Source organism: Gymnogyps californianus, chromosome 3 (assembly GCF_018139145.2).
Source record: "Gymnogyps californianus isolate 813 chromosome 3, ASM1813914v2, whole genome shotgun sequence".
In the NCBI taxonomy this organism is placed as follows: domain Eukaryota; kingdom Metazoa; phylum Chordata; class Aves; order Accipitriformes; family Cathartidae; genus Gymnogyps; species Gymnogyps californianus.
Genome location: NC_059473.1, coordinates 34713482 through 34741315, shown reverse-complemented (window position 1 = coordinate 34741315; position 27834 = coordinate 34713482). Strand labels below are relative to the sequence as shown.

The window sequence follows — 27834 nt, the reverse complement described above, 5'->3', positions numbered from 1 at the left end:
CCTGCCCGTGGCCTGGGCGCCGCGCCCGCTGGCAGCGGGCAGGGCAGAGCGGGGCGGCCCAGGCCCGGCGGCGGGAGGGGGCGGCCTTACCGGCCGCCGGCGTTGCTTAGCGACCCGAGGGGGCCACTTTCGGGCTTGAGGTTGCCCGCGGCGCGCCTGCGGGAACGGGACCCTCGGTGCCGGCGCGGGCGGTGCGTCACTGTCGCGCGCCGGCGGGCTGCGGAGGACCCGCGGGATGGGGGCGGGGCGGGGGCGGTGACGGCGGCGCCTCCGAGCGGGGAAACGAAACCGCCGGTGGCGGCGCAGGAACGGGCCCGCGTCCCCGCCGCTGGGCCCTTGGGAGACGGAGCCGGCCGGAGCCGGCCCGAGCAACCCGCCTGCCCCCGCTCCGCCGCCTCCTCTTCCGTGAGTGCCGCCCGGTCCGGCAGAGCGCTGTCCGCGGGCCCCGGTCCCGGCGCGCGCGCGCGTGGGTCAGCGCGGGGCGCGGCCGCCGGCAGCTCCCGCCGGCTCCCTGCCGCCTGCCCTCGGCCCGGGGGGGGGGGGCGGGCCGCGCCGCGGCCCGCCGCCGGCTTGCGTGGCCTCCGGGAGCGGGGGCCTGTGGGTCGGACCCTCGGGGCGGCCGGCGCGACGTGAGCGAGAGGCTGGCCGAGGAGCGGCCCGCTGGCTGCGGCGTCGCAGCAGCAGAGGCTGTGCCCGTGGAGCGCTGGCAGGGCGATCGGAGGGGTGCTGCGCGCTTGTGGAGCGCGGATCGTGGAAGCCCTTGCGGGTTGTGGTCCGAAGGGGCTTTCCCTCACCGCCGCCTGTCTGCCGAGGGACGGGGTGTCGCTTAACTTGCAGTTAGTCTTGCGTAGTTTGAAATCCAGCAGGAGAACAGATGCGCTAAGGGACCCTTAGCAGGGTTAGGAGGGTGGAGGTCTTGAGAGGAGGCTAGCAGTGGTGAACTAAGAGTATGTTAGCCTAATAAGAGAACATCTCAGCAAAAAATAGAAAATTGCTCTCAGTTTGTTAGAGATAAGCAAGCAAGGGAAAAAAAAAAATTGACGTAAGAGCAGATAAATATGGGTTGGCTGTAAATGAACTTCTGGTGGAAGGGAAAAGTTTTCTTAGCCATCATGCAGTGAAGTTGTGGGATGCTTTTGCAGTCAGAATCATGAGGACGAATAAAGGAATTGGTCTCATGCTGCCCTGTATATGTTTGTGGAAATAAGTTTGATAACAGAGGGTTCGAATCGGTGACTTGAGGCATCTTTCCTAGCCCAGCATTCCTATGTAGAATAATAAACACCAATAGGTTTTTATTGCTTTTTATCAATAGCAGGGAGGTTTAGCTAGTGCTCTAAGCGTCTGTGCCTTTAAATTTTCATCTGCTTTCCTGTTCCTTGGTTCTTGTTCTCTGCAGGCCTTTCCAGCTAGCTTCTATTAACTCCAACTTAAGTGTTAGTCCGTTCTCTGGGTTTATGCAAGGTTTATCAGCCATGTCCAGAAGCTTGATATCTTGCCAGTGATTCCTGGTGAAAAACCTCAAACACCCCCCAACTTGAGTACACATATTTAACAAATTTCTGCTATAGAAGTCATGTAGAAAAGCTCTTTTATTAGTTAACGTTTGCAGAGGTGAGGTCAGAGGTGTTCTGAGTCTTTTGTGAGAAATTGGTTCCACCTTGCATGTTCTCCATTAGATTGATCTTATTTCCTCATTATTTTTTTTTGGTGTGTTTGGATAAAATGAATCTTTGATTCAGTAGTAGTAACTAACGGTCATATATTTAAGTTATCTAAGTGCTGACGTCTGGGTTGTCTTCATCTACTAGCCTTTAATGGTAAGTAGGTTCTGGAAATGATTTGAAATTCAAGTCAGCAGTAATAGGGAAGCTTCTGTATAGATTTCGTGTTTGTTTAGTTAGACTAGCTATTAAAAAAGGTAGGTTCAAAAGAAGCCAATACTTTTACATAAAGCAAACTTAAGTTGAGAAGCATAATACTGAATAGTCCATAAAAAGATCTATGCCGCCATGCTGCTGCACCTTACCCTTCAGCATGGAGGAGAAAGTTAATTTGCTTCGTATTTACCAAGTGTGATCATCTTCTTTCAGCAAAAATGAAGAGAAGGACAGAACCTGAATTTAGCAGCCCCCAAAAGAAGCAGAAGAAGAGGATAGAAGACTTGGGATTAACCCTCAGTTCTACTTCAGATGATGAAACTCAATTTAGTAATCATACTACTCAAGGTAAGGTTGGAGATAAGGTATATGCTGCTGCAGGGAATCTAAATAATAACTAGGAATTGAACCCATGTCTCCTAAATCCTAATTGATAGCCTGAATTTCAAGGGCATACTCTCTCTTTAGGAGAAAACCGATATTATTTCTGTTTACAACCTTGGATTGGTGTGAATTTTTTTAAGCTTTTTTAAAATCCCATGTAAACGGTTTGGTCTGGGAATTGTATGAATTCAGACGCAGAAAATAGAACTTGAGGTAGATGACAAGTGCATGGTCCAAAGCTGTAAAGATTCTTGTGACATATGAGCAGCATTAATCTTTTCAGTCTCAGCAGTTGTTTCTGTTTTGGAAGCTTTCAGGAGTGAGGAGTTGTGGGTGTTATGCCGTAAAGAAACATCATAATCCCTCATTGTTTAAAAAATAAAAATAAAAAAATGCTTATCTCATTTTTAGAGATGGGAGAAATTGAGATGAATGCAAAGGGTGGGTTGATTTGGACTCCTACGTTGTAGCACCATCTCTTTTGCTGGCTCAGTGTGATTTTTGGGGGGAGGGGGGAGTTGTGAGAGCTCACAGGTGTTTGGTTTCAGAAAGAAAAACTGTTTCAGAGTTAACTAAATTAATTGCCTACTTCTTCTCAAGTTGGACTGTGCTTTCTCAGCTGGAGCTTAGGGTATGCCAAAGATGAGGCGAGTGCCCTGCACAATTGGTATCGGTGTTGCGGGGCGCTTTAAACTCTCCCAGGGTGGTACTTCAGGTTGCCTCATGGTCATGCCTGCTACTTCCAATTCTTGGGGTTTCCTGTGGTCATGAAGTGTTAGTGAGAAAGGGCCTGAACACATAAAGAAGCCTTCATCTTGTGAAAATGGAAGGGGATGTGTATGGAAGATGAGTGGGTCAGTTTGGGAGTCGTTGTAGTGACAGGGTATGGTGTGTGTACCTGTCTGGCAAGGCTGGAGGTGAGTGAGGAGGTTAGAGGTGCAGGGTGTGAGAGCTGGGGTAGGGAATGCTGTGTGCACTCAGGGCTGAGCTAAAAAATTCAAACTAATATTTTTAAAAAAAAATTGTTTTTCCCCTTTTGATTATTGAGTTCATATATGGGTCAAAATAGGTGGTGAGCCTTAATGTTTAAGAAACAAGTTGATACAGTTCAAGGACAAATTTTGGATAGGGTTAATTGTTTAGTAGTCTGTTACACCCACTATGGTTTCCGATGAAAGAAAGAAGGTTGGGGGAGAGAAGTGATTTGAGATCTGATCTCAGCTGAGCATGGCCTAGCAAATGTTGAAAGCAAGAAGAGTTGTGAAGGGACTTTCTTGAGACTTATGTAGTGGGCATTGTGTTTGAGTCACATCATGAGCCTCTGGAAAATAAGACACAGCTCAAAAGCAGGCAGCAAAGTTAATTGAAGCTGTGTATTGGAGAAGCAGAAAGCAGTAAATGACCCTAAAGCAAAATCCTTTGTGATCCCGTTTGTATCTAAGAACTTTGTGAAGGAAAGAGAAATGTAGCTTGTGTGACAGACGTTTGAAAATCAAGATGGGTATATGATATCACAAACACAAGTTAAATCATAGCCTTCCTTGTCATGAGCTGGAAGCCTCAAAGGTTAATACTGTAAAACTCTAGCATAGTAGTTACCTGGGGACACAAGTCCTGAATCGTAGAAGCTGATAGTTCGGCAACAACAATTGAGCACACATTGAAAGGGTTTTAACTACAGTCATATATTTCACTGTGGTGTCTTTCATTTTCACTTCACTTTCTTGTAATGGCCTTTCTTTACGAATTCTCCAGTTCTTTCCTGTTACTTCACTGATGCTCAGTTTTCTGTAACAGGAAAATACAGAGATCTGTGAGTTGGGAGAGAAATAATATGTGTTTTTTCTTAAATCAGAAAAACTAAGAGAAGTTCAATCCTTCTTTCTAGGTAATTATGTCTTTTTTTTTTTTTTAACACTTCTATGGAGCTAAATAATTTCTTTTTAAGTGATAAAGAGAAAAAGATTGACACTGCTAACAACAATTTTCTGCATTATCTCGGGGCAACTTATGTTGTTCAACTTCTCCTAGTTGTACAAAGTAGCACAGAATGATTTCTAGCACTCAGCAGGCAAGGGAGGCTCAAGAGGCAGAGGTCCAATGGAGAGCGTGGCTGTGCTTGCTGTGAATTGCTGCTCCAGTAGTCTGTAATGCTGCCCCACAGCATTAACTTTAGTATGACTGATGTGGTGCTAGGCAAATTTCAGGAGGGAAATTTATGCCATTGCTTCATCCTTGTAGTGATATTACCACAGGAGAAGCGGAAGGACTCGGTGGGTTGTAAGGCCTCCCTTGCTACCCACTTGGTGCAGAGCAGGCCGTGAGACAAATGATATGACTATCATGATTCCTGCCTGGATCCCAATTACATCCAGCCCAGAGGAAGTAGGTTTGGGCATCTCACAACTGTAGAGCAACAGCGAGGACTATACAGCTCATACAGGCCTGCGTTCTTCCGAAGTAGATCCTGGGGTGGAACCGGACATAGACAGAGCTTCGTTATTTGGTGCCCGTGAAGGCTCTGCTGCATCAGTTTCAGGTGACTTTCAGGTGACAAAAGTTTATTTTGAGTGCCTGCTGTGTAGCTCGATTGGACCATTGACTTGATTAACTTCTTCCTCAAACCTTTGTCTCTGTCAGGGTATTTTTAAACTAGATTTGTGTCTTCTGACGTTATCTTTCACTTGGGTTTATATGCATCAGTAAACTTTAGAGGTGAAAAACTGTCTCATTTGCTGTAGTGAACTTGTGGATCCTCGCTACTGAGGTGGGTGGTGGAGTCAAACTGAAGTTTAAAATGGGGACTAAGGGATTCAACTCTCTCTTCTTTCTGCAGTGTTGGCCATTTGGTAGATGCTGTGTACTTGATGTGGATTTTTGGTTAAGTTAGGGATGCGTTTACGCCTGTAGATAGGCAGGAAACTGAGGACAATCCAGTGTGTTTTATCATGGTGTCACTAATTGTCATTATTCTCAGGAGAGAATCTCTGTGGACTTTCTCAGCTCCTCAGGATCATTGCAAAGGTCAGGCACACCACCGTGTGCTATCGTGGTCATGCTGTGGCCTGCTCTGCTGCTGTAATGGGGTTTGCCCGGCCCTTTGGGGGGCCTGGAATCCATTGACTCGGAGAGGTTGTGTGCAACCCTGAGACAAAGGGGCAGATAACCAGGTGTTGGTTCCACGGGGTATTTTATATTACACCTGCGTGCTTCCCGTAGCACGTTTGAGATACTGAAGTGTCCTCTCTATGTGTGTGTTGAGAGGATTTAATGAGTTGCACTGTGTAGTTCTTAATGTGATTACTGACATGTCTTTCTTCCGTTTTCTTTTTATTTTTGTATTCAATTTTCTCACTTTTTTTTTTTGTTTTCAGAGTCTTCCAGTAGCAGCAGTGGGTCTGACAGTGAGAGTGATGAAAAAAGACCAGTCTTCAGCAATGAGTTCAAACAAGACTCTCTTGTGGAGGGTACTTCATCTCGCTACTCAATGTATAACAGCGTCTCTCAAAAGCTCATGGTAGGTCAAAATAGTTTTGGACCAAACTATTAAGACCTGGTGAGAGCAAAGTGAAAAGACGAGTCTGTTTTAAGAGGTTCTGATTCTGATCCTCCTTGTAGCAGGGTTCTCTGCTTCTTTGAGCCAGCTACTGAGCAGTTGAGGGAGGCTGAGAGAGTTTGGTTGAAGGGGATCTGTTAAAAAAAGAAAGTTGATTCATGTTCAGGGTCTAGGAGCAGGGAGGTGAATGTGAAGGGAAGGATCTCTGGTTCAGGCGGCTTGCTGAGCTTGGAAAAAGAGTCCTACCATGTGTTATTTTGCAATGCTTGAGTTAACAAATGCCTTGTAAGAAAGGCCTTAACAAATTCTGTGATTGACAATTTATTTGGTCTTGGAGGCTGGCTGGCATACCCTTGTAGAATTATTACCTTAATTATTAAGGTATTTCTTTTTCTTTCAAGTAGTGCCACTCTACTTTATGTAGGGCCGGAATTTCTTAGAAAGGCAGGGAGTTGTGAATGATAGCGACTGTGACAACTAAACTTCAAAGGTCAACACCAACCCCTTGACTGCACAGTGTTAGTGTGGGGAAGAAAGTACTTTTAGGAAGTTCTAAGAAAATGGTTGACTCTGTCTGTCTCATGGTAGTCCCACGTTCAGCAACTTGTTCCTGAGTTTAAAGGCAATAGTAGGTTGTAGAAAAGAGGAGTCTCTTTCAGTGCATGCTGTTACACTTATTTCCTGATGCAAACTTTGTCACTGTAGCATCGTGAGTATCTCATAATGCTGAAAGAATTTCCATTCTTGATAACAGAGAAACAAAAATGTTATTTCCAAGGGCAGCAGAGAAGATGATATGTATTGTTGTGTATTGAAATGTGACAGGAAGTTTGGGACTCAATGGGGGACTGAATTTGGGTCTCCTTTTGTTCTGTGCTGATGCTGTACTCACAGGAGCAGGGGTCAGCGATCTTTCCATGGTGGTAGGCCGGCTTGTACCTGCCTTTGCCAAGTTTGAAGTTCAGTCTTCTGCTAGAAGCTGGGAAGTGCTAGCTGCTACTAGGAGTGGGAAGAGGGAAATACTGCCTCTCAAGAAGGCGGAACGCTGCTGACCAGCAGGATCATACCTCTACATGAAAAAGGAACTTTCAGCTCTTGCTGAATTCAAAACTCAATGGGATCCAGAGGCTGAGAGTTGCTGGTTGTGCCTCTCTGTAGATAAATCCTGTTGCTGATTATTCAGAATCTGTCCACGTGCATTTTTGGCACTGGGCTGCAGTTTGCTGATTCTAGCACAAGACTATCTTTCACTTGGAGAGTTCTCTCCTGAGCCAATTAGGATGTGTGCTTTCAATGGCCACAATACAGGAGCTTTTACTACTGAATTCGGGAGGCCTTTTTTTGTAAGGCCTCATAAATTTGAATATAAAGATTGATGTGATATCAAGTCTGGTTGAATGATTTGGTAGCATTAGGTAAGTAAAAGGAAAATAGTCCTTGATTACTAGATATTCAAAATTCTGTCCTCAGAAAACCTGTGTATAACAGGCTCGGTGGCTGTCACATTTGGTCTCCATATTTCAAGGTCTGATTCAGAGCCAGGTAGCAAAGGCAATGAGAAAACACCATGTACCTTTGTATAAAACCTCTCAGATGTTCTTGTGTTGTTTCTCATACAGATTGGTGATAAACAATGTTTTTGTTGCTTCTCGCAGGAAGGAGTATATGGATAACATTCATTCAAAGTGAAACTTAATCCTTAAGTCTTTTATTTACTTATTGTCTTGTAGGTGCGTACTGGAGGGAGTGAAATTGACTGCATTCATGCTTTTTGTTGTTGTTCTCTTGTTGCTAAAATTTATGAAGAGAAAAGCCTGAAAAACTAGCAGTTAATGAACATATTTCTTTTAACTTAAGAGATGGGACTGTGTTTCAGGAGCAGTGTGTCTTGCATTCCTCCTCTGAGTTTTAGGTGAAGTTTTAACTGATGCTTGAAATGTATGTGAGTGCATGTTCACAACAAATAATATCATCACAACATGAATTTTTTCCTGTGCCAGCGTCTCTTGTTTTATGAACCTTCCATGCTTACTGAACACTGTGATGAATGGCTCCAGGCGCCTCACTACTTCTCCCTCTGAGCAGGCTGTTCCTGCATTACTGAACCTTTTGTAATTTGCTGTCATCTCAAACATCATTCTTCAGATCTAGTTTTTTTGTGTCCTGCCTCAGTGAAGTGAACTCAGTATTAAGTCCTGAAAGCCACAACTGAGATTAAAAATGCTCAATGCCTTCAAGTCACTTCAGGGTGATGCGCCATTTTTGCTGCTAGTCTTTGACCCCAGCAGTAGTACATAAACTCAAGCCCACTTGCCTCAGTGTGCTCCCTTTGCTTTCTTTATAGGCCAAGATGGGCTTCCGGGAAGGAGAAGGTCTGGGAAAATATGGCCAAGGCAGGAAGGATATTGTTGAGGCCTCCAATCAGAAGGGAAGGAGAGGCTTTGGGCTGACCCTCAAAGGATTTGATGGGGAGCTCAATATTGATTGGCAGGATGAGCCAGAGGTAAGTACTTCCTGTTTTGAATCCCTTTTCTGTTGCTGTGTTCAGGATTTGCCCTCTGGGAATGATGTTTAGTGTTGTCTGATACAACTGGCTACTATTAAGTGGCTCTGCTGGGTAGACCCAGGCCTTATTTTGTCCCAGAACAGCATAGCAAAACTTGTTTTCTGTCACAGGTATTAATGTTCTGGCACAAAATTGGTTTCAGATGGATTGTTGCTGTGGTCTGTAGGCTTTGTTTCTGAGTTTGCAGTAGTGAATGTGATTGAAAATCGTTATCAAGCTCTTTTGGGTTTACCATTTTTATTTTGTATATAATTTTTCATGCCTGTATAGGTGATTTTCTTAAAAAAAAATCTTTTCTGGGTGTGTTTAATAGTCCCAAATAAAATGGTCGGATGTCTTGTCAAGCTCTTCAACAGGGAATAACATTGGGAAATAGAAATAGATGTTGTCAGGAAAGTAAAGCCCAGTTTTGATATTATTTGGTGTGAAATAGCTGCCGTATGTTTGTATTTAAAAAGAAAAAAACCAGACCACAACACCTGAATCCTCTGGCAGCTAGAGAGTAAGCCAGAAGGTCCCAGCCATTGTTAGTCAAGGGCAGCAATGCTTGTCAAGTCGTGTATGGTGCATGTTATAGTACTTCGCTCTCCATTCTTTGAATTGTTTTCTGCAGTTGAAAATAATATCAGAGGTTATTCCTTGAGAGCCAGGAATTTGAGACCTGTTCTGTAGGCTCATTGGTTTAGGTCTCATTCTCCAGTGTGCTTCTACAGCTCACAGCCGTTAAGTGTTATGTATGATTAACCCTTGTGGGTGATACTACCCTAATAAATATAAGAAGGTTAGTAGATCTTAGCAGCCTCTCTTCGTGGAGGAGTAGCATCACTTTGATCTTAACTGCTAAAACAATTCCTTCCGAAGAGTATAAAAATTGTTCGAAGCCTGAATTAAGTTTTGGAATGAGGGAGCCTTTCAGAAAGAACTGGAAGAAAGAATGTGTAAAGCACCATCAGGAAGTGTGGTTTTTTGGCAACTGTCTGTTTTGCAGTGTCTCTAAAATGTACCTTGAGAGTACAAGGCTTTTGCTTTGTCTCGATTATTTATCAGACTTTAATGAGAGGAAAGTGCTGTGGGTTTTTCTGTGGTGGAGGGTTTTTTTTGTTTGTTTGTGTTTTGGGGGTTTTTAAATTTTAAATCCAAACAAGAAAGACATGTTTTAGACTAGGAGAAAAAGACTCTATGGTTGGCCCTAAAGTCATGGCGTAACGCCTTATGCTAAGATTGGGAGGCAAACTTTTGGGGAGGAATTAGTTGTTATATTTTGCTAGCAAAAACATCTTTTGCTCTTCCCACGTCTTGTGTTTGCAGCCCAGTGCCTACGAGGAGGTGGACTGGTGTCTCGAGTGTACCACAGAAATCCCTGACGCCCAGGAGCTGAAGGAGTGGATGACTGTGGGGAAGGTAGTTTTTTAGATCTCAGTACTTACCAGCCTAAGACGATGCAGGACTACTCAGCCTGAAACAATTGCCTTGTCAAAGAGTTGTAGAATAACCTAGGCTGGAGGGAACCTCTGGAGATTGCTAGTGCAGCTTCCTGCTTAAAGCAGATCCAACTAGATCAGGTTGCTCAAGACCTTGTTTGGTTGAGTTTTGAGTGTCTCCAAGGATGGAAATTTCACAACCTGTTCAGGCATCTGTTTCAGTGTTTGGTAATCCAGCTGACAAAAGAAAATTTCCATATGGCTAATTGGCATTTTTTGTGTTGCAGCTTGTGCCCATTGTTTCTTGTCCTATTGCTGTCTGTCTCTAAGAGTCTAGATCAATCTTCTCTGTTTCCTGCCATTAGGTACTTGCAGACAGCAATAGGATCTCCCTTTCTCCATTCTGAACAAAATATTCTCTCAGTCTCCCCTTGTACACCAGGTGCTTCTGCACTCTTGTCATCTTGGTGGCCCTTTTGCTGGGATTGCTCCAGTATGTCTGTCTTGTACTGGGGAGTGCTAAACTGGATGCAGTATTCCACATGTGGTCTCAAGATGCCTAACGGGAGAATAATTCCTTAGCCTGCTGGCTATGCTTTTGCTAATACAGCCTAGTATGTGGTTGGCAGCTTTTGTCCATTACTGGTACATGTTGCATTCTGACATGACTGATACCATGTTTGCTGATTGTCTGTGGTGTTGTCCTGTTCCAGAGGAAGATGGTGATTGAAGATGAAACAGAGTTCTGTAGTGAAGAGCTTTTACGTAATGTCCTGCAGTGCAAGGTGAGTCCCCTTCTTTAGAGAGGAACTGAAGGGGAAGCAAGTGAAATAAATAATTGAAGAGGATTGAGTGGTTTACTTAGGCAATTGGCAAGAGCTCACAATGTCCGCTTTCACCTCCATGCCACTGGTATGACCTAGCATCCTGGTTGTTACTGTCTGTTCAGCAACCTCATTTGCACCTCAGCCTTCAAAGAGATGAATGAAAACAGTCTCCCTTTCTTAGTCCAACTGAAAGGCTGAAGACTTGAATAAGCTAAGGAAATAAGCTCCCTTTCTTTTCTTGTGTGTGCCATCTTCCCTCCTAGATTTTATCATGCCCTTGTAAATTGCAGTAGAGTGTGAGTGTGTGTGTATATGTGTGAGAGAAATACCTTAGGCTGGGACTGCTTTTGAGGTGGCTAACCACGTTATCAGGCTCTGGAGCTATCAGTACAGAATTCTTCAGTGTCACTGAATTTGCTTAAGAACTGGGGTGGCTTAGAAGAAGAGTGAATATCATTGTGTGGCAGAAAAACATTCTGTATTGGTGAACCAAACCCTGCATGGAGTTTGCTGTCTAAGGAGAGAGAAGCATGAGGATAGGAAATGCTCATGCCTACCTATCCCTCAAGCCTGGGCCAGGTCCAGCTCAATTTTGTTTCTCTTTGTGTAGAGTGTATTTGATGAGCTGGATGGAGAAGAAATGCGTCGAGCCCGAACAAGGTCTAACCCCTATGAGATGATCCGTGGAGTTTTCTTCCTGAACAGGTTTGCAGAACTTCTGGTAGTGTCGCCCCTTTGCCATTTATGTCCACTTTCAGCCTTGGGAGCCAAGGTTGAAACTTAATAGGTCTCTCTTTATGCGTTCACAGGGCTGCAATGAAGATGGCAAATATGGACCATGTCTTTGACTACATGTTTACAAACCCTAAGGACTTCCATGGGGTGAGGGCCTCTATTGAACTTTCAAACAGCAGTGCTTTCTCAGAGAATGGAGAAGGTGGGGAGAAAGGAGAATCCTTAGGATACTAGCTGGGAAAACAGGTTCTTGAAACAGACTTCTCTGACTGAGTAGTGCCGTTTATGGTATATCTGGTTTGACTGATGGGAGCTGTTACTGGGTTAGTAGAATTTCCTCAGTTTCCTTTTGCAGAGGCCTTTGATAAAGGAGCGAGATGCAGAGCTGCTCTATTTTGCTGATGTGTGTGCTGGTCCCGGAGGCTTCTCTGAGTACGTCTTGTGGAGAAGGAAGTGGCATGCGAAAGGATTTGGCATGACCTTGAAAGGACCAAATGATTTTAAACTAGAGGACTTCTATTCTGCTTCCAGTGAGCTCTTTGAACCTTATTATGGTATGTAGTGCATGCGTGAGTGTTACCTAATGTTTTTGCTTATGTTGCAGCCTCTGTTTCAGGAGTGGGGCTGGTATTGATACCAGCATGGGGACTAAGAGAAGCCTGTTTATAGGGAACCATTTTGCAAGGTAGAAGGGGGCTGTCATCTGAGAAAGGGGTTGAGATTGGTGAGCTTGCATATCAAGTCACATTTCTGCACTAATTTACAGTCTGCCCTGGGAATGTGTGTCCCATTGTAACAGTTGATACTTGAGAGCTTTGCTTATCTGAAAATTGTAGAGTGGTTTAAGATTGCTTGACAATATTTTTCCCACTTCACTGATGTCAGCTTGAAACACAGTGAGTGAGATGACTTATCATAGAATCATAGAATGGTTTGGGTTGGAAGGGACCTTTAAAAATCATCTAGTTCCAACCCCCCTGCCAGGGGCAGGGACACGTTCCACTAGATCAGGTTGCTCAAAGCCCCATCCAACCTGGCCTTGAACACTGCCAGGGATGGGGCATCCACAGTTTCTCTGGGCAACCTGTTCCAGTGTTTCACCACCCTCATTGTAAAAAATTTCTTCCTTATGTCCAATTTAAATCTACCCTTGTTTAGTTTAAAACCATTGTCCCTTGTCTTGTCACTACAGGCCTTGGTAAAAAGTCTCTCTCCATCTTTCTTATAAGCCCCCTTTATATATTGAAAGGCCACAATAAGGTCTCCCCGGAGCCTTCTCTTCTCCAGGCTAAACAACCTCAGCTCTGTCAGCCTGTCCTCATAGGGGAGGTGCTCCAGCCCCCTGACTTACCCAAAGATCTGTTAGCAGAGGCAGAGACAGAAACCTTACTTGCCCGACTGGCAGTATGCTTCTATATCAGACCTCCCTAGCTCTGCTTTGATAATTGATTGTGGGCTCTTAGTAAAGATAAATAAAACAGATTTGGGCTAGAGGCTGTATCTGAATCACTGTGACTAAATGAGCTTCTTAATCCAAAGAGGTTTAAGCTAACATGTTTTACCTTGCTTTGAGACAGACTAAGCAGGTGTACAGACAATTGCTGCATCTCACCTCATGGATGGTAACTTGTTAAGCTTGCTGATATGCTTGAGCCCTCTATCTGCACAGCCTCTAGGAATAGGAAGGGAAATACAAGGATTGCTAGTATTCCTGCTTCTTATTTCAGCCTGCATAAAGGAAACTTGAGCGTGACTGTCTTGTAGAGAAGAGGGTTTGCTTTTCCATTGTTGTGCTTTTTTTTTTTTTCTTCTCTACCACTCTGACTCTTGTCGACTGCCACTTTTGACACCTGACCATGAACTCTTCGAGAATGGTTAGCGCTTCAGGATTAGATCTGTTAAAGAGAAGGTTCATGGCAAGGGCAGCAAGGCCGATAAACATATTGTTCTAATGGTTGCAGCATTTGGATCTTCATAACTCACTGCAAACTGGTGTTCTTATGGAGAGAAGGGGATACCTGGAGAAATGAATAGCCCAATGACTTTGATGCATTTTCTTGATCCCTTTCTGTCTGTTACGCTATAAAGTCTAGTGAGATGTGTACAAACTCTCTTCCAGTGATGGGAAGGAAGTAGACCGCCGTGATATTTGTGTTGTGAAGAATGGCAACAAATTCTAGTGTCACTTCACTTACTGACAGGATGATTGATGAGGAATTTAGTTATCAAAGCACTATCATGCATCCTGATCTCTGCTGCTTTCTAGTCCTCCAGTTCAGTTAATAGAAGCTGTAGTTGTAGAGGATTTATAGGGACTAATACCAAATAGAAGTTCAGGCTTCTTCAAAGTCAGAATTGGTGAGCTCTAAAATACACCTTAGATTAGCTTTCTAAAACACCAATCTGGGGGACGATGTACCTCTTTTTAAAAAGAGCCCTATGGGAAAACTGTAGGAACATTCATGCACAAACCCTATTTCCCTTTCCCTACTCCCTGTATAAACTTGTTCGCAGGGTTTTTTGGGGGTTGCTTTTTTAAATTCCAGATTACATTGTGTTTGGAAATAGAGTATTGTGTTTCTTTGGAATTATTTGAATTCTTAGTAGAAGGTTGCCAATGCACAATGTAAATAATTTTGTGTTGTCTGTAAAAAATATGTTATTAACAGGTGAGTTGTGCAGTGAGATTGAACCTTAAATTTTTAGTAGGTTCAGCTATGTGTCATTCCTACTTGAATGAGAATATTATGTTGTCATGTAGTAAGTTCCCATCTCAGGGGAGGGAAGTGAATGATTTGTCTTTTGCTGAGGCTAATGTACAACTCATCATTTGAGCATGGTTATTATATGTCTTTGTTTAGCCCTGACCACACAATCTGAATAATTTTCCTAAATTAACAAGCATCTTTGGTGGTGAACAAGGGAATGTGTTAATGCTTATTCGCGTATCAAGGTCTGTGTAATTTCTGACTAAATGTCGATTGAATACAATAGATCACCTGCACATACTGATCTTCTGTCTGTACTTGCAAACATGTTAGTAATTGTCTCCTCTTTTCCCCTTAGGAGAGGGAGGGATTGATGGAGATGGAGACATCACTCGCCCAGAGAACATTACTGCTTTCCGGAATTTTGTTTTGGACAATACTGATCACAAGGGAGTGCATTTCTTAATGGCTGATGGGGTTGGTCCATTTCTTTTTCTTCCTGCACTAATGACCAAAACTGATACCTCAGTCTGCATATAGTAGGATATTTGACGCGTGTCCATAGTTACAATGTGAAATTCTTCAAGGCTTGCCATTAAAATTCCTGGTGGCAGTGTTTTTTTTCTTAAAGAACCAGAAATTATCATGATTCCATGATTTAGCTATACAGAATCCTGTGCTTGACCAACAGATTTGTGGAGGTACTAATCATATGCTGTGTGCTTTGCAGGGTTTCTCGGTGGAGGGTCAGGAGAATCTGCAAGAAATCCTAAGCAAACAGCTCATGCTTTGCCAGTTCCTTACGGCACTGTCCATTGTCCGGACCGGTATGTTTTATCCATTAATCTTCTTCCTCCTTCTCTAAGATGTGGGTGGCATTGCAGAAGGATGCTGTACAATTTTTATTAACATGCCACAAAATCTGCTCTGCAGTGAGGCTAAGTTGCACAGAATTGAGTGTGTACACGTACATCCTGAGATGCTTGTCACAAAGCTAAGAGAACTGGGGCAGAAAAATAAGACTATCTATGTCTGTTTTGTTTTTAATTAAAAACATGAGGTAAAATGCATTAGTTTAAAGCTCTTACAATGTGTTACGTTATGTAGCTCTCTTGGGCTAAGGTCACTAATGTGATAACTGGACAGTGTATCTGAGTTTTATGGCAGTAGCTGGACCAACTGCTTCCTGAATATTCTAGCAGGCAGATTGGAACAGAGTGTGGTGTTTATCCGGTTCATCCTTCCCTCTAACTTGTGGCTTTTCTCCTTTAAATCTGCCATCTCTGTGATCAGAACAAGATGATGTCTCACGTCTTAGCTGTACCTCATTGTTGCCAAATGATGGATATTACAGCTCTGTCTGGTTTTGATGGCTCCTCTCTTCTGCTGAGTTTAGTTAGCATTTGGCACTGATGCAGAAGATAAAAACGCTCACTGTGTTATCATTTATCTTGTGCCCTATGTTTAGAAGTACCTGAGGCAATGATCTACTTAGCAGTAGTCTCAAATGTGATATGGTAAAAGGAGCAACCTTCTTTAAGTCTTTCCTGTCTGGGTAGATAATAGCTCTGTAAGCCTGACTGCTTTTTGCTTGGGGAAATTGGGAATTCTGTTTGAAGGCAAGGGGCAACATAGACTCTTTTCTTTCTAGATGGTGAGTTATTCTGTTTAGGTAACATCTGTTAGTTTTCTCCTCCAGGCTGAGGTTTCTTGTCACACGTATCAGAGCTCCTCTTCCGTTGAGGCTTTTGCATAGCATGCTGCCATGCCATGGGGCACAGTTTGGGCCTGGAAGGGGAGGATGGGGGGTGGATAGAAGGTTTGCTTGTTGGGACAGCATACGTACTGATTTGATCCCAGCCAGGGAAATGCTTTTCTCTTTGCTGCAGAGATATGGGGAAGGTGGTTCATGGAGCCTCATTGGCCCACTTCATGAATGTGTTTTAGATGCTGTTTAATTGTACAAAACCACTCTTAACCAGTTCTGCAGAAGAGAAAGTTATTGAGGTGCCTGGTTTCTCCTTGTTTCCTTATAATCTGCTGGTATCGGCGTGCTTCCTCTTTTTTTTTCCAGGAGGACATTTTGTCTGCAAAACCTTTGACCTGTTTACTCCATTCAGTGTGGGACTTGTTTATCTGCTGTATTGCTGCTTTGAGCGAGTGTGCATCTTTAAACCTGTGACAAGCCGCCCTGCTAACTCGGAGAGGTGAGATTCTTGAGCATGAGGGACTACTAAAGAAACCCTGTCCTCTAAATACAGTGATAGATGGATTTGGGTAAGTCTAGTGGAAGCTCTGTGACCTGCCTCAATTGGCAACTGTCTTGGAGGAGGAAACATTTTAGATGCTTAGCAAATTATGATGTTTGACAAGGTAAAGATGATATTTGCCAAATTACCCTTCTGGGGAGAAAGCAGTGGAACTGAATATATAACAAATTCTGTTTTGCATGAAACAACTATGGTTGCAATGAAGCTAGAGCATATTGTGTGTGTTGTTATTGTACCTGTCAAGTTTAGCAGAATTGATTTACTACTTGAGGGACATCTGTGGGGTTTTTCAATAGGTTTCAATAGGTTTCCGAGTCTTTCCAGAGCATAGAAAATGTATAATGACTTTGTGATAGGTGAGATTGCGCCTTCCTAGAGATACCCAGGAGGAAAGAATTCTGGGGATTTGGGAAACAGTCCTGATAATGGGAGTGTGGCAGGAAAGTTGGCTGTGTGGAAGAACTGAACCCACATGATCTCTCTGCCTTGCTCTGCAGGTATGTGATATGCAAAGGATTAAAGCTAGGGATTGATGACGTGCGGGACTATCTCTTCATGGTGAACATCAGACTCAACCAGCTGCGCAACTCTGATCTGGATGTGAATCTTGTTGTCCCATTGAACGTGATCAAAGGCGACCAGGATTTCTACGATTACATTGTCCAGTCCAATGAAAAGTGAGTGCCCATGGGCAATGAGGGCTGCTGGGTGTAGGCAGGTTAACCAACGTGGCTTTCAGTTGTAGCTTCTTGCACTCATGGAGGTACTTGTTGATGCTGCTACACTGCTCTGCTTTTGCTCCCTGAGAGGCTTAGCAGACCAGAGGGACCCTGTGGCCAGAGAAATGCTGTATACTGTTAGTGACTGTTTGGCCTCTGAGTACTGTGTGGAAAAGAAAGGAGGCTACTGCCTAGTTCTTTCCAACGGTCTTCCTGTCACTTTGAATCACGTTGGCAATGATCCGTCACTGCTCTAAGGATCAGACTGGGTTCCTCCTGTTGTCCCAGCACTCTTCCTTGTTTTGAACAGTAGAACAATCTTGGTGGTGATTAACTTGCTCCCTGACTGAAACTTGTCCTCTCTTTCAGCCACTGCAAAGTTCAGATAAAGGCACTAGCCAAAATTCGTGCCTTTGTTCAAGACACGTGAGTATATTCCTCTGGCTTTTGGTGAGGACTGACTTAACCTACTATAAATGAATTGCTTTGCCCTTCTTTAATGTATTCTTGATTTGAGCTGGTACTTGGCTTGGCCTTTGGAGCCAGGAAAGTGAATAGTGCTTTTAGGTAGCTCAGTTTGTGTCTCTGCCTGAGTTATTTGCAGAAACGTGTGGGTGGCTGGAGGAGTCCTGAACGTTGATGGTCTGTTATCACCCTTGTTGAGAAGGCTTCCATGCATTGCATGATTTCCGATTACCATAAGTGGGCCTGCTTCTTAGCAGGAATGTAAGCAGAAAAGTAACTCCCAACTGGTATGTTCAATTCTACAGTAACCATCTAAGTTGGGCGTGGTTCATAGCTCTTCATTTTCCAGGGGCAATTCAAAGCATCTAAGTTACATACCTAGACATGAATTTCTTGCATAAAATTAAAGCCGTTGCAATGTATAGCTGTTTCCCTGGCATGACTTTTCTGTTCAGGTGTCATTCAAAGATAATACATAGTAGAAAGCTGAGTGAGTCTGGTAGCCAGGAATTATCTAAGAGTTAATCCTAACGTTGACACTGTTTCTTGTGTGGCCTTCAGCAGGTCTTCATTGCTATTTGTAAATAGGGCTATGTACCCAGCTCTTGGAGATTAGCATAAGTTCATGCTAATACATAACTTCTTGAAAATATTGATGCCCAGTGGTACTTTCATGGGATGGAGTGGTGGCTGCTAATCAGTAGTGCAGACCATGAAACAAAGCTAAACATGGGGATTGGAGATGGGTGGAGGGTGGGGAGGGAAGGCAGCATCCTTTTTTGTGTAACCTGTTAAGGAACAGTGCATGTTTGTCGTTCCCAAGCCAGACACTGAAAGATGCAAGTTTTATAGGGCTGGGATATGTAATGCTGCAAGAGCAAGGAGGTTTCACCATCTTAACAGTCTGCTGTCTTTCTCTAGGACACTGATTGAGCCACGGCAGGCTGAAATCCGAAAGGAGTGTCTCCAGCTATGGGGGGTAAGTAAGCTGCCAAGTAGGGAGGTCGTGAAGGTGTCCTTGCTGTGGTGAAACAGGAATGGAGCTGCAGTACAGATAGGACTTTTCTAGCAAGAGGTTTAATACGTTGTCTTGTGGGAAAGTCAGGGACCATTTCAAGCTGTTTATGTAAGCAAACAGGATGTTTCTGATTCATTATGTGTATGGATTAACTGAGCAGGCTTCTTTGCAGTTGAGAGTATTTCATCATACACAGAGTGAACTCAGCACCTAGTTCCCAAGCAGCAGAGCTGTCCAAGAGGTCTTGTTTTATGAGTCTGCAGTTTCTCTTTCCTGAGCTTTTGACTGCAGTGGGGCCATAGATACGGCAGTCAGTTTCACAGGCTAATTGTGTGTTTTTGATGAAACAGTATTTCATCGAAATGTGCATGAAATTAAAGATTTAGCCTGAAACTTTCTGAAGCTGCCTGTTGTTTCCTGTGAGATGTAGTATGCCTACATTAAATTTGCAAAAAATGTGAGACCTTTTATTTGCTAGGTGACCTCTCCAGCGACTGCAATCCCAAGAGCAGGAGTTTCAGGGGGCAGGATGTTCTGTCATGTATTGAAACCAGAAAGGTTCCTATGAAAGTACCAAAGAATAACAGTTATTATCAACTGTTTGGATTTGTTTTCAGATTCCTGATCAGGCTCGTGTTGCTCCTTCATCTTCAGATCCCAAGTCCAAGTTCTTTGAGCTGATCCAGGTGAGACCTTACCCAGAAGCTTGGTCTGAGTCCTTTCATACAAATAGAACTTTTCCCCATACGAATTAAGAGATGAAGAAGCTAGTCCTGGATTATCGTTTCATGTAGAAGTTGCATTTACCTACCTGTTGATATATTGCGTCTAATTTGCCTTTTGCATACTTGGCTCTTCAGGGCACGGACATTGATACCTTCAGTTACAAACCTACTCCTCTGAATTCCAGTACACTGGAGAAAATTCGCCAAGTGTTAGATTACCGGTGTATGGTGTCTGGAAGTGAGCAGAAGTTCCTCTTGGGGCTAGGGGTAAGTGCTGAGAACAGTCCGGGAGTTTTGCTGGTTCATTTCAATGCTACTATTCTGCCTTGCAGTTTCATCCCATCCTTTCCTGTCCTCAAAGGCCAGAAAGGATCCCCATCAGCAGTCCCTGAGACTGCTGTTTATTTTGTTTCTTTCTCCTGACTTCACTGCTTTTCACACTAATTAACCCTGTTTTTGTAATCGCAGCCTACACAGAGACCTGTACTCCTGCTAGTGTGTCTAATTATCTTCACTGTCCTTTTAAAGATGTTCTATTTCCGGTTCTTTGTGTGGGTATGAAAAGTCACTGGCAGATTAGAATCAGTGTTTTTGTTCCTTTGCTGTAGAGATTAAGGTTCTTCCTTAAAACTTCTGACAAACAAACTACCTGTGACAGCCTAGGACAAAAAGATTCTCTGAGGGCTGCTCTACAGTTAGTCAGAGGTCTCTCCTCCACCCCTGCCCTCAAGAAGCTTTGGCCGAATCTGACTCTGCCTTCTACACACAGAAGTCGCAGATCTATACCTGGGATGGTCGCCAGTCAGATCGCTGGACAAAGCTGGATTTGAAAACTGAGCTGCCACGAGATACCCTTCTCTCTGTGGAGATTGTTCATGAGCTGAAAGGAGAGGTAGGAGGCTATTCTCTCCCTTACCAAGTGGCTGCAAATATAATGAGCAGTTTTGCCTATTCTCTGTAAGATACTGCAGAATAAATGTTCCATCTGTGCCAGGTCCAAGTTTTTTGTGTATGGTCTTTAGAGAAACCATTTTGGATTAAGTTCCTTCTTTCTGTCCAGTGCTAGAGATAAGAGCTTTTAACATTATTCTGAAAACGCTTTGGACCTGACATGCTGCTGTTGTCCTACGTGCAGCAGCAGATGACATTGCCAACATGACTTAATGTGTTCTGTGGCGCTTCGGGTACGTAACTCCTCAGTAGTGATTGCAGGCCTTCGGGAAAAGATTCTCATGGTATATTCACAGTGTAAGGTATTGCTGCCTGGGAGTTTGCCTGTCCTCTGGCACCTCACATGAGGATGCTGTAGGGCACTGGGCTTTGTGCTGTGGTACTTGATAAGGCACAGAGGGCTGGTGATGGCAGCTGTGGTCCTGCCCTCTCTCCCTCCCCTGAGACAGAACTGTGTAGTTGAGATACACCAGTTCTTGGAGGATGGCACGTTACTGTACAATGGGCAGCAGGGAATTTGTGTGCTTCTAATATCTGGAAAAGTGCTTTCTTGCTAGAAGAGAATGATGTCCTGTCAAAAAACGGGCTATAAATCAAAGCTGAACTAGCAACAGTCTGAGTAGTAAGTCTCTGTATTGCCTTCCCTAGGGGAAAGCCCAGCGAAAAATCAGTGCCATCCACATCCTTGATGTCTTGGTGCTGAATGGCAATGATGTTCGAAAGCAGCATTTCAACCAGAGGTATGTAGGATCTGGAGAAGCTTCTTTCTTGTACGTGAGTAGGAGTGACTGGGAAACCACGTTCATACTAAGCAGAATGCTGAGCACAGGGAGACAAATGCATTCAGCTGAAACACTGCTATAAAGATGAACTGTGAATGAACCTGCTCTGAAGTGAAGCGCATGTAGCCTTTTCCAACTGTACCTTCCCTGTGTATGAGGGCAGGTCTAGGTCCTTTCTTAGTCTGGGGTGAGCCAGGCACAGTCTGGGTGAACTGAGCATCCTGGGAATATGAATGAGCATAGCTGATAACTGGCTCGGGGAGAAGGAATGAGCCCCTCTGTTTCCTTCCTCAGGGACATGATGTCTCTACTAGTCCTGCTTTCCTGCTGATACATCAACGTGTTCAGCAGCATGTGGGCTTGTAGAAGAAGCTATGGAGACCCATTCCGAATGGATAATAGCCAGTATCACTGGGCACTGAACTGGGAGGGCAGGGTGAAAAAAGTCTTGCTCAGTACCCATTTGGCTAGCAGTGGAGGCAGTCTGCATGTACTCAAGTGTCTAATCAGTTATTCGGCTGAAACTGCTACCTACATACTGTGTCAAAGATCTCGCTAAATTGCTGGATTCTCCTTCTGTTTTCATTCAGGATTCAGCTGGCGGAGAAGTTTGTCAAAGCTGTTTCTAAACCTAGCCGGCCAGATATGAACCCCATCCGGTGAGTGACGACTCCTTCCCTCAGCCTGGTGTGCTTTGGTTTCAGTGTGTTGGAGGATGAAGATAAGGAGCTGAAGGAGAATTAAATTTCAAGCTGAAATTCATAGTTCTGTTATGTTCAATGGAAGAGGCTAAAAGCCCTTTCAGTATCTAAGATAAAGGTTGATAGTGGAGAAGTTGTGCCCTCTCTTCACATATCAGACAGTCATGTTTTCATCATAGGTGGATTGGCTGGTGCTGATTTCAAATACATGCTATGTTGTCTGGATTGTAGGTCCAGCACCCAGTTAGCTTAATCATTGCAAAGACTTCTGTGTCCTTGTCTGCCCTGAAGGGTCAGCAGCGGTACAGAGATACTGACTGTTTGTAAATGCTGGTCAGCACTTCATTTATCTACTGTCTCCAAATGGTTAGCCTGAGGAGAAGGCTTTAGTTACAATCCCAAGAAGGTTCCTGACAAAGGGCTTCAGCTTTGGTTGCCTCCTGACCTTGCATTTCATTAATTCTGCTACAGTGGAGCATAAGAGCATCATTGTGCTGGGTATCAGATAGGTATTGTGGACAAAACAGCTTCTGTTTCAGAAGCTAGAAGTGCCATGATATTGTGAGAGAAGCTAGAGGAATGGAAAGAGGATGTTCTTGGTGGCTTAATGAAAGATAATGAGTGGGATCTCAATTAAACTCAAGACAGACAGAGGAGCTCAAAATGTTGGGGAGGGCTGAAGGTGAATTGAGAAGGAGAGCTGTAGAAATGGGTTGTAGAGGGGTCCTTTACTGCTCTTGTGAAAAGGTGTTCAAACTGTGCTCTTTGAAGCCCGATGCTTGTAGCAGTGTGTGGGAAACGGGTGGTTGGGGTGTCAGATTAGAGGCAGTGCTTTTGAAACTTTCCGATTGTCTTTCTGCATCTCAGAACAACAAAAACAAAAGCAGTCTGATGTAATGATAAGAATGATGACTCCAAATCATCTTTACTGATTTAAAAAAAAAAAAAAAAAAAAGCTGTTTTTACCTCAGGGTAACTAACAAGTCTGTGGTGTCCCTGAGGATAATAATGGTGAAGATCAGGCAGTTTAGTTTTACTGCAAGGCTAGCATGCTGAGGCCAGAATCTGCCTGGGGCTGACCTTGGTGAATTTACCTCATGGGAAAACAAAAGCACCTGACTTTCGTTGTTCTTCCTCTTCTGTATACTCAGGCTAAGGTAAAAATGCACAGCTTCCTTAACAGCGAGGACACTTGTATGCTGCTTACAGCAACCCAGCCATGAGCATGCAGGTGTCAGGTTTTCTCAAGCCAGGAGAAATAAGGCACTGGAGCATAAGATTGAGGAGAAGGGTGAACCTCAGTCATGCCTGACCACTTCATGCTGTACAAAATGAACTGTTTGGTTGCTCCCTGTAGCTGGGACAGAAAAAGAGGACAATTTAAATTTTTCTTAATTTTGTCTTTTCCCCCCAGAGTGAAGGAAGTGTACAGATTGGAGGAAATGGAGAAGATTTTTGTGAGGTAAGTGACCAGCACAAATGAGGGACTTCAGGGCCCATTGAGGTTATCAGCCACCAATGCACAGGAATGGGAGGGATGTGCTGATCTATGCTTGAGGAGTTCTGGAGAAAGAGCTGCGCAGCTGGTGGCTGCTGTTTCTGAGATGTTGCTGACTCAGAGCATCATCCTGCTGAGTTCTAATGCCGTAGATGTGGCCAATGCTCTTTACAACAGTAGGACCAGCAACGGCACTTGAGTTTGTGTGCAGAAGTGTCAGTGGCTTGAAAGATGAAGAGTTCATACCTGAAATAGGAACCCTATTTGGATGAAGTGTGGTAGATCTTCACAGATCCTTCATTGCAACACTCGATTTGCTACCTGATCTAGACAGCTCTGGCTGGTTTCTCTAGCCATGTGGGGGAGGCAAGAGACTGAATTCTCCTGGATGTGATGATTTTGTCCTGTCATATGCGGTGCTGTCAGTTTTCACTGTGACACTCTGGAGAGGGTGTGCAGGTGGCACGTTGTGTGCAAGAGGATGGTAAAGGAACAAACAGGGAACCTCTATCACTGCCTTCTCTCAACATTAGGTTAGAGATGAAAATCATCAAGAGTTCGGGGGGAATACCCCGGCTGTCCTACACTGGCCGAGATGACCGGCACTTTGTGCCCACAGGACTCTACATCGTACGGACTGTGAATGGTAGGAAGAGAGAGTCCCTGCTCTTATTTAACTTTTCTTTGTATCTTCAAGTAAAAAGTATTGACCAGGCTCACTACTGTTGTAACTTGGTCAAAAATTAATGGGAGTATTCCAATGGCTAGAGATTAACTGTTTGCATGTAATGAGGGTAGCTTGGATTTGGATAAGGTTTAGGGTATTTATATGTTAGGTTTTTCTGTTGCAGGTTGATTAGCTATTGTGTGGGTAACTCCATTTATTTACATGACTGATGGCTTTCTTTTTTAATGAGATCATAATTTTTCATCAAGAAGATATTTTCTAGAGTAATAGTAAATAGAAATACCCTACTTGGAATGTCAACTTTTAAATGCAGGGAGAAGGGAGTTTTCTCAGTGAATAGAGAACAGGTTGGGAAGCAGGTCGTCTTGGGAGAGGGAAGGAAAAAGGAGTAAGAGAAGGATCACAATTATTCTTATAGATTCCTCCTCCCTGCTTGCACTATATGTGTATTTATACTGTGCTTTTTTTCCCCTTTCCATTTTCTGTCTGATCCCTGTGACTCTTCTGCAAGATCCCTGGACAATGGCATACAGCAAAAACTCCAAGAGGAAATTCTTCTTCAACAAAATGACCAAGAAAGCGACATATGACCTCCCTTCTGAATCCATCGCACCCTTTCAGTGAGTACAAGCCAGAGCTGAGGCTATGGAAGGATAGCTGTGTGCGAGTTTGTGTGTGTGTCTGGGTATTCGGAAGGGAGTTCAGGTGTGCTGTGCTATGTTCTTGCACTCGTTTGCAGTGCAGGCGCAGCTTGGTCACCAGCAGGGTGTGCTGCAGAAGCTGGCACCTTCTCAGACTTTCAGGAAACTGCTGATCTGGATTCGTGGATTTTGCAATTAATTGCTATGAATAACACACTTCTCACAACTTTTGTTCCCCTGTCTGCAGCAGAGTACAAGTTACTGAACCTCCCTGCACACAGGGAAATGGAAATTGAGCCCAGCAACTGTAATTTGCTGCATCTGTGTATTTTAAGATGCTTCGTTGGAAGTTGCTAATTTAAAAGCAAATCCCAGTTCATTTAGCCGAGGCTCTGGAATAAGCTGTAGGTAGCTGGGAGCTGTTTAAAGAGAGGGTGAGAGATAAAAGCAGTAGCTTCTTGGGAAAGGATGGATGGCTTGTCATTGGACAGTCATTAACACTGTGGCTGCTGAACCCCATCTGTATCTATTGAGTACTAGGCTAAGGCCATGTCTTAAGTACAGCAAATCCTGAGTCTGTGTGACACCTCAGGGCTCATGGGTGGAGATGTTCTGCACACCCTGCCCTCAGGTTGTCTCAAGAGATGCCCTCTACCACCACTATCCAGGACTGTGCCTCTGAACAAGAGGTTGATACAAATAGGGCTCCTGATTTTCTCACTTTGAATCTCCTTACACCAGTGCTCTTAAGAATCCTTAAGCTTTCCTTAATCAGCTAAATGGAAGAATGGGCTTAAAAAGCAGAGGCACACGATGCTTTTTCCCTCCATGTGTCAGGATGGGGTTAGTTTTGCCTATGTACTCTGAAGTAGGCCAGCATGAACCTGCATGAATGGCTGAGGAGGTGGAGGGAGCGCTTGTGTGGGACTCCAGAAGGGATGTGTGTTGTGGTTAGTGAGTACTAATGTGTCTATAATTAGCCATTGACATGTGCTCTTGTCGCTGTGCTAGTACTGCTTTGTTACAACAGTAGCACTAAATAAGCTATGAATATTAAGTGTCAGTAATTGTACAAAACTAAAGGCTGCTGTGTCGGCAGTAATTAGCAGCTCTGTTTTCATTATGGCTTGGACTATGTTGATACAGTGAGGGAGGGCTGTGCTCGATGGATGGAGTGAGAGATGGCGTTGTAGGACCAGAACTCTCAGCAGCCAAGTGGCGCTTGGTTATTTCACACGAGGGGAAAGAGGGCATGATCCTAGCTGCTTTTGTACAGTGTGAAGTGCTGTTCGTTTGCAAAGCTCCATAGGACAGCTATTACTGTTTCTAGTAGGTTTGTGGTGAGTGATTAGATTGCCGCTGCTGGCAGACTTTCTAAATTCTTCATTAAGGCCTTTCCATTGCCTGCAATGACAGTTTCAGCCTCTCAAAAACTTGGGGGGAGGTAGTTTTTTCCCTAATGACCTGTTGTCTCCTTCCAGCAAATACTGAATGGAATCTTGAGTGAAGCTAGAATTAACAAGTTTGTTTCCATGGAAATCTCTTAGGCTTAGAAGTTGCTGTACCTTAAGGGCTGTAGAGTTTGTAAGGTGAATGAATGCACTGGCCTTTTTCTAAGGCACCCCTTAGATAGAACGTCTCTGTGTGGCTCCCATTGCAAGGGCAGCTCTGTAGTGCACTTTGTGGCTAGGATGACAGTGTTTTTCTTCCCCTCCCCTGCCAACCTAATCTTGCTCTCCTCTCTGCCCACAGCATCTGCCATTACAGCCGCCTCTTCTGGGAGTGGGGGGAAGGTGTCAAAGTGCACGACTCTCAGAAAAGGCAAGATCCAGAGAAGCTATCAAAGGAGGATGTCCTGTCTTTCATCCAAGCGCACTACCCCTAACCCTGCTCTCTTGAGGGGTGCAGGGGGGGCTGAGCCCAGCTTGGATTCTTCAGGGACTGATGAGACTGGGGAGGCTCCACAACTTCTATCCTGGTCTTCTCCAGAGCTGATTTCCTGGAGGTGATTGAACCAGGGGGTGGTATGCAGAAGGCACAGGACGAGGCTCTACCCTGGCAGTGTGTATAAGAGTACGGCCCAGGTAGCGCCTGCTGCCGGAGTACCCGTGGTGACTCCTGGAGCCAAGGCCTAACGCCCTTTTGTCCTGACCAACTGCATGCATGACACCAAGGGGCTGGCAGCTTTCTTTGCTCCTGTTCAAACATTCAGCGAGGTTTGTGGAGCTCCGTGTGTGCCAGAACTCTCCAGGCTTGTGCTTCCCTGGCAGTGTGGGAAGGAGCAGAGATGTCTTGGTGGCAGAGCTGGGCAACAGCACACTGAAGCGGCCCTGCATCATTCCTGGCAGCTGTCTGTCTCCTCGGCCTTGTCAAAGGCCTGCGCTACCTAGTGGAGGATGTTAACTTATTGGGGAGTGCTAGCTTTGGGACGCAAGTATGTATTCTTGTTGGTGTCTCCAACACTTCTGCTTATCAAGGCACTTGGCTGGCCACTGGCAATTCCTATGTGATGGTATCCTGTTGGACAGAGGCCAACACAGGTGATGAGTAGCGTTCCTGGCACAGATTTGACGTGCTCAGTGCCAGGGATTTCTCAGACCTCTAGAAGCTGCTGTGACAAGGATTTCCCCTCTCCGGGTCAGTGACTGATCCTGAGCCAGCAGCCTGGGGTTAATTTGTGAACATGTCTGTGCCTCATGGTACTTCTGAGACCAAGGTGCTTTGATTCTTGGTACTCGACACTATTACCCAAATCTTCAGGGAGGAAAGCAGATGTGGGAGGGAAGACACAGGAATGTTGGGATGCTGGAGGTCTTTGGAGGAAGTGATGGGAACGTCTGACTTCATTTAAAAAAAAACAAAACAGGGCTTCAGTGAAAAGGGATCTTGACTTTGACCATGTTGGTTAATCAGAAGAAATTCTGTCCCCTGACTGTGCCCACTGGAAAGGTTACCAGACTTTCCTTTTTAAATGTCAGAGTGGGCTTTGAAACCTTCTATGTCTCATTTGGCCCTGGAACTGCATCTGGGGTGAAGGCACAGAGCTGTGAACCTCTCAGCATGGTATTTGTGTGTCAACAGACTTCTCCATGCACTTCTGTGCTGGGCTTAAAGTTGTCTTCTGCTGCATGTTTTACCTTCACTTCTGGCTTCCATGGCACTTTTGCCAGGTCTTCCACATAAATCAGAAGATGACACACAGTTGACTGCTTTTGGCCAAGCAGCAAAATTGCCCCCCCCCCCCTTTTTTTTTTTTTTTGGTTCTTGGCTTGTTTTTAAACACAGATTGGCAGTAGGGA

At 44.4% G+C, this 27834-nt stretch overlaps 1 protein-coding gene across 2 annotated transcripts; it reads left to right on the top strand.

Moving 5' to 3' along the window:
• Window positions 1–362: 362 nt before the first annotated feature.
• Window positions 363–27764, top strand: CMTR1 (cap methyltransferase 1). 2 transcript variants are annotated; one of them, XM_050893919.1, is made up of 24 exons: window positions 363–405; window positions 2094–2228; window positions 5639–5781; window positions 8165–8323; window positions 9695–9787; window positions 10521–10592; window positions 11245–11339; window positions 11444–11516; window positions 11725–11923; window positions 14436–14554; window positions 14808–14904; window positions 16152–16284; window positions 16845–17024; window positions 17436–17492; window positions 18453–18510; window positions 19167–19235; window positions 19410–19541; window positions 20044–20166; window positions 20874–20965; window positions 21598–21666; window positions 23123–23170; window positions 23740–23852; window positions 24406–24514; window positions 26288–27764. In XM_050893919.1, exons 2-24 carry the CDS (start codon window positions 2099–2101, stop codon window positions 26418–26420), a joined length of 2496 nt encoding a protein of 831 aa, XP_050749876.1. In that variant the 5' UTR covers window positions 363–405; window positions 2094–2098; the 3' UTR covers window positions 26421–27764. The 2 variants fall into 2 exon arrangements, with proteins under 2 accessions (XP_050749876.1, XP_050749877.1); XM_050893920.1 differs by lacking the exon at window positions 363–405 and adding an exon at window positions 1806–1820.
• Window positions 27765–27834: the final 70 nt, after the last annotated feature.

Coding starts and splice junctions, on each gene's coding strand:
- CMTR1 (XM_050893919.1), top strand. CDS start 2,099: ATGAAGAGAAGGACAGAACCTGAATTTAGCAGCCCCCAAAAGAAGCAG. Junction 18,511..19,166: donor AGTGTCTCCAGCTATGGGGG/GTAAGTAAGCTG, acceptor ATTTGTTTTCAG/ATTCCTGATCAGGCTCGTGT. Junction 20,167..20,873: donor TTCATGAGCTGAAAGGAGAG/GTAGGAGGCTAT, acceptor TGCCTTCCCTAG/GGGAAAGCCCAGCGAAAAAT.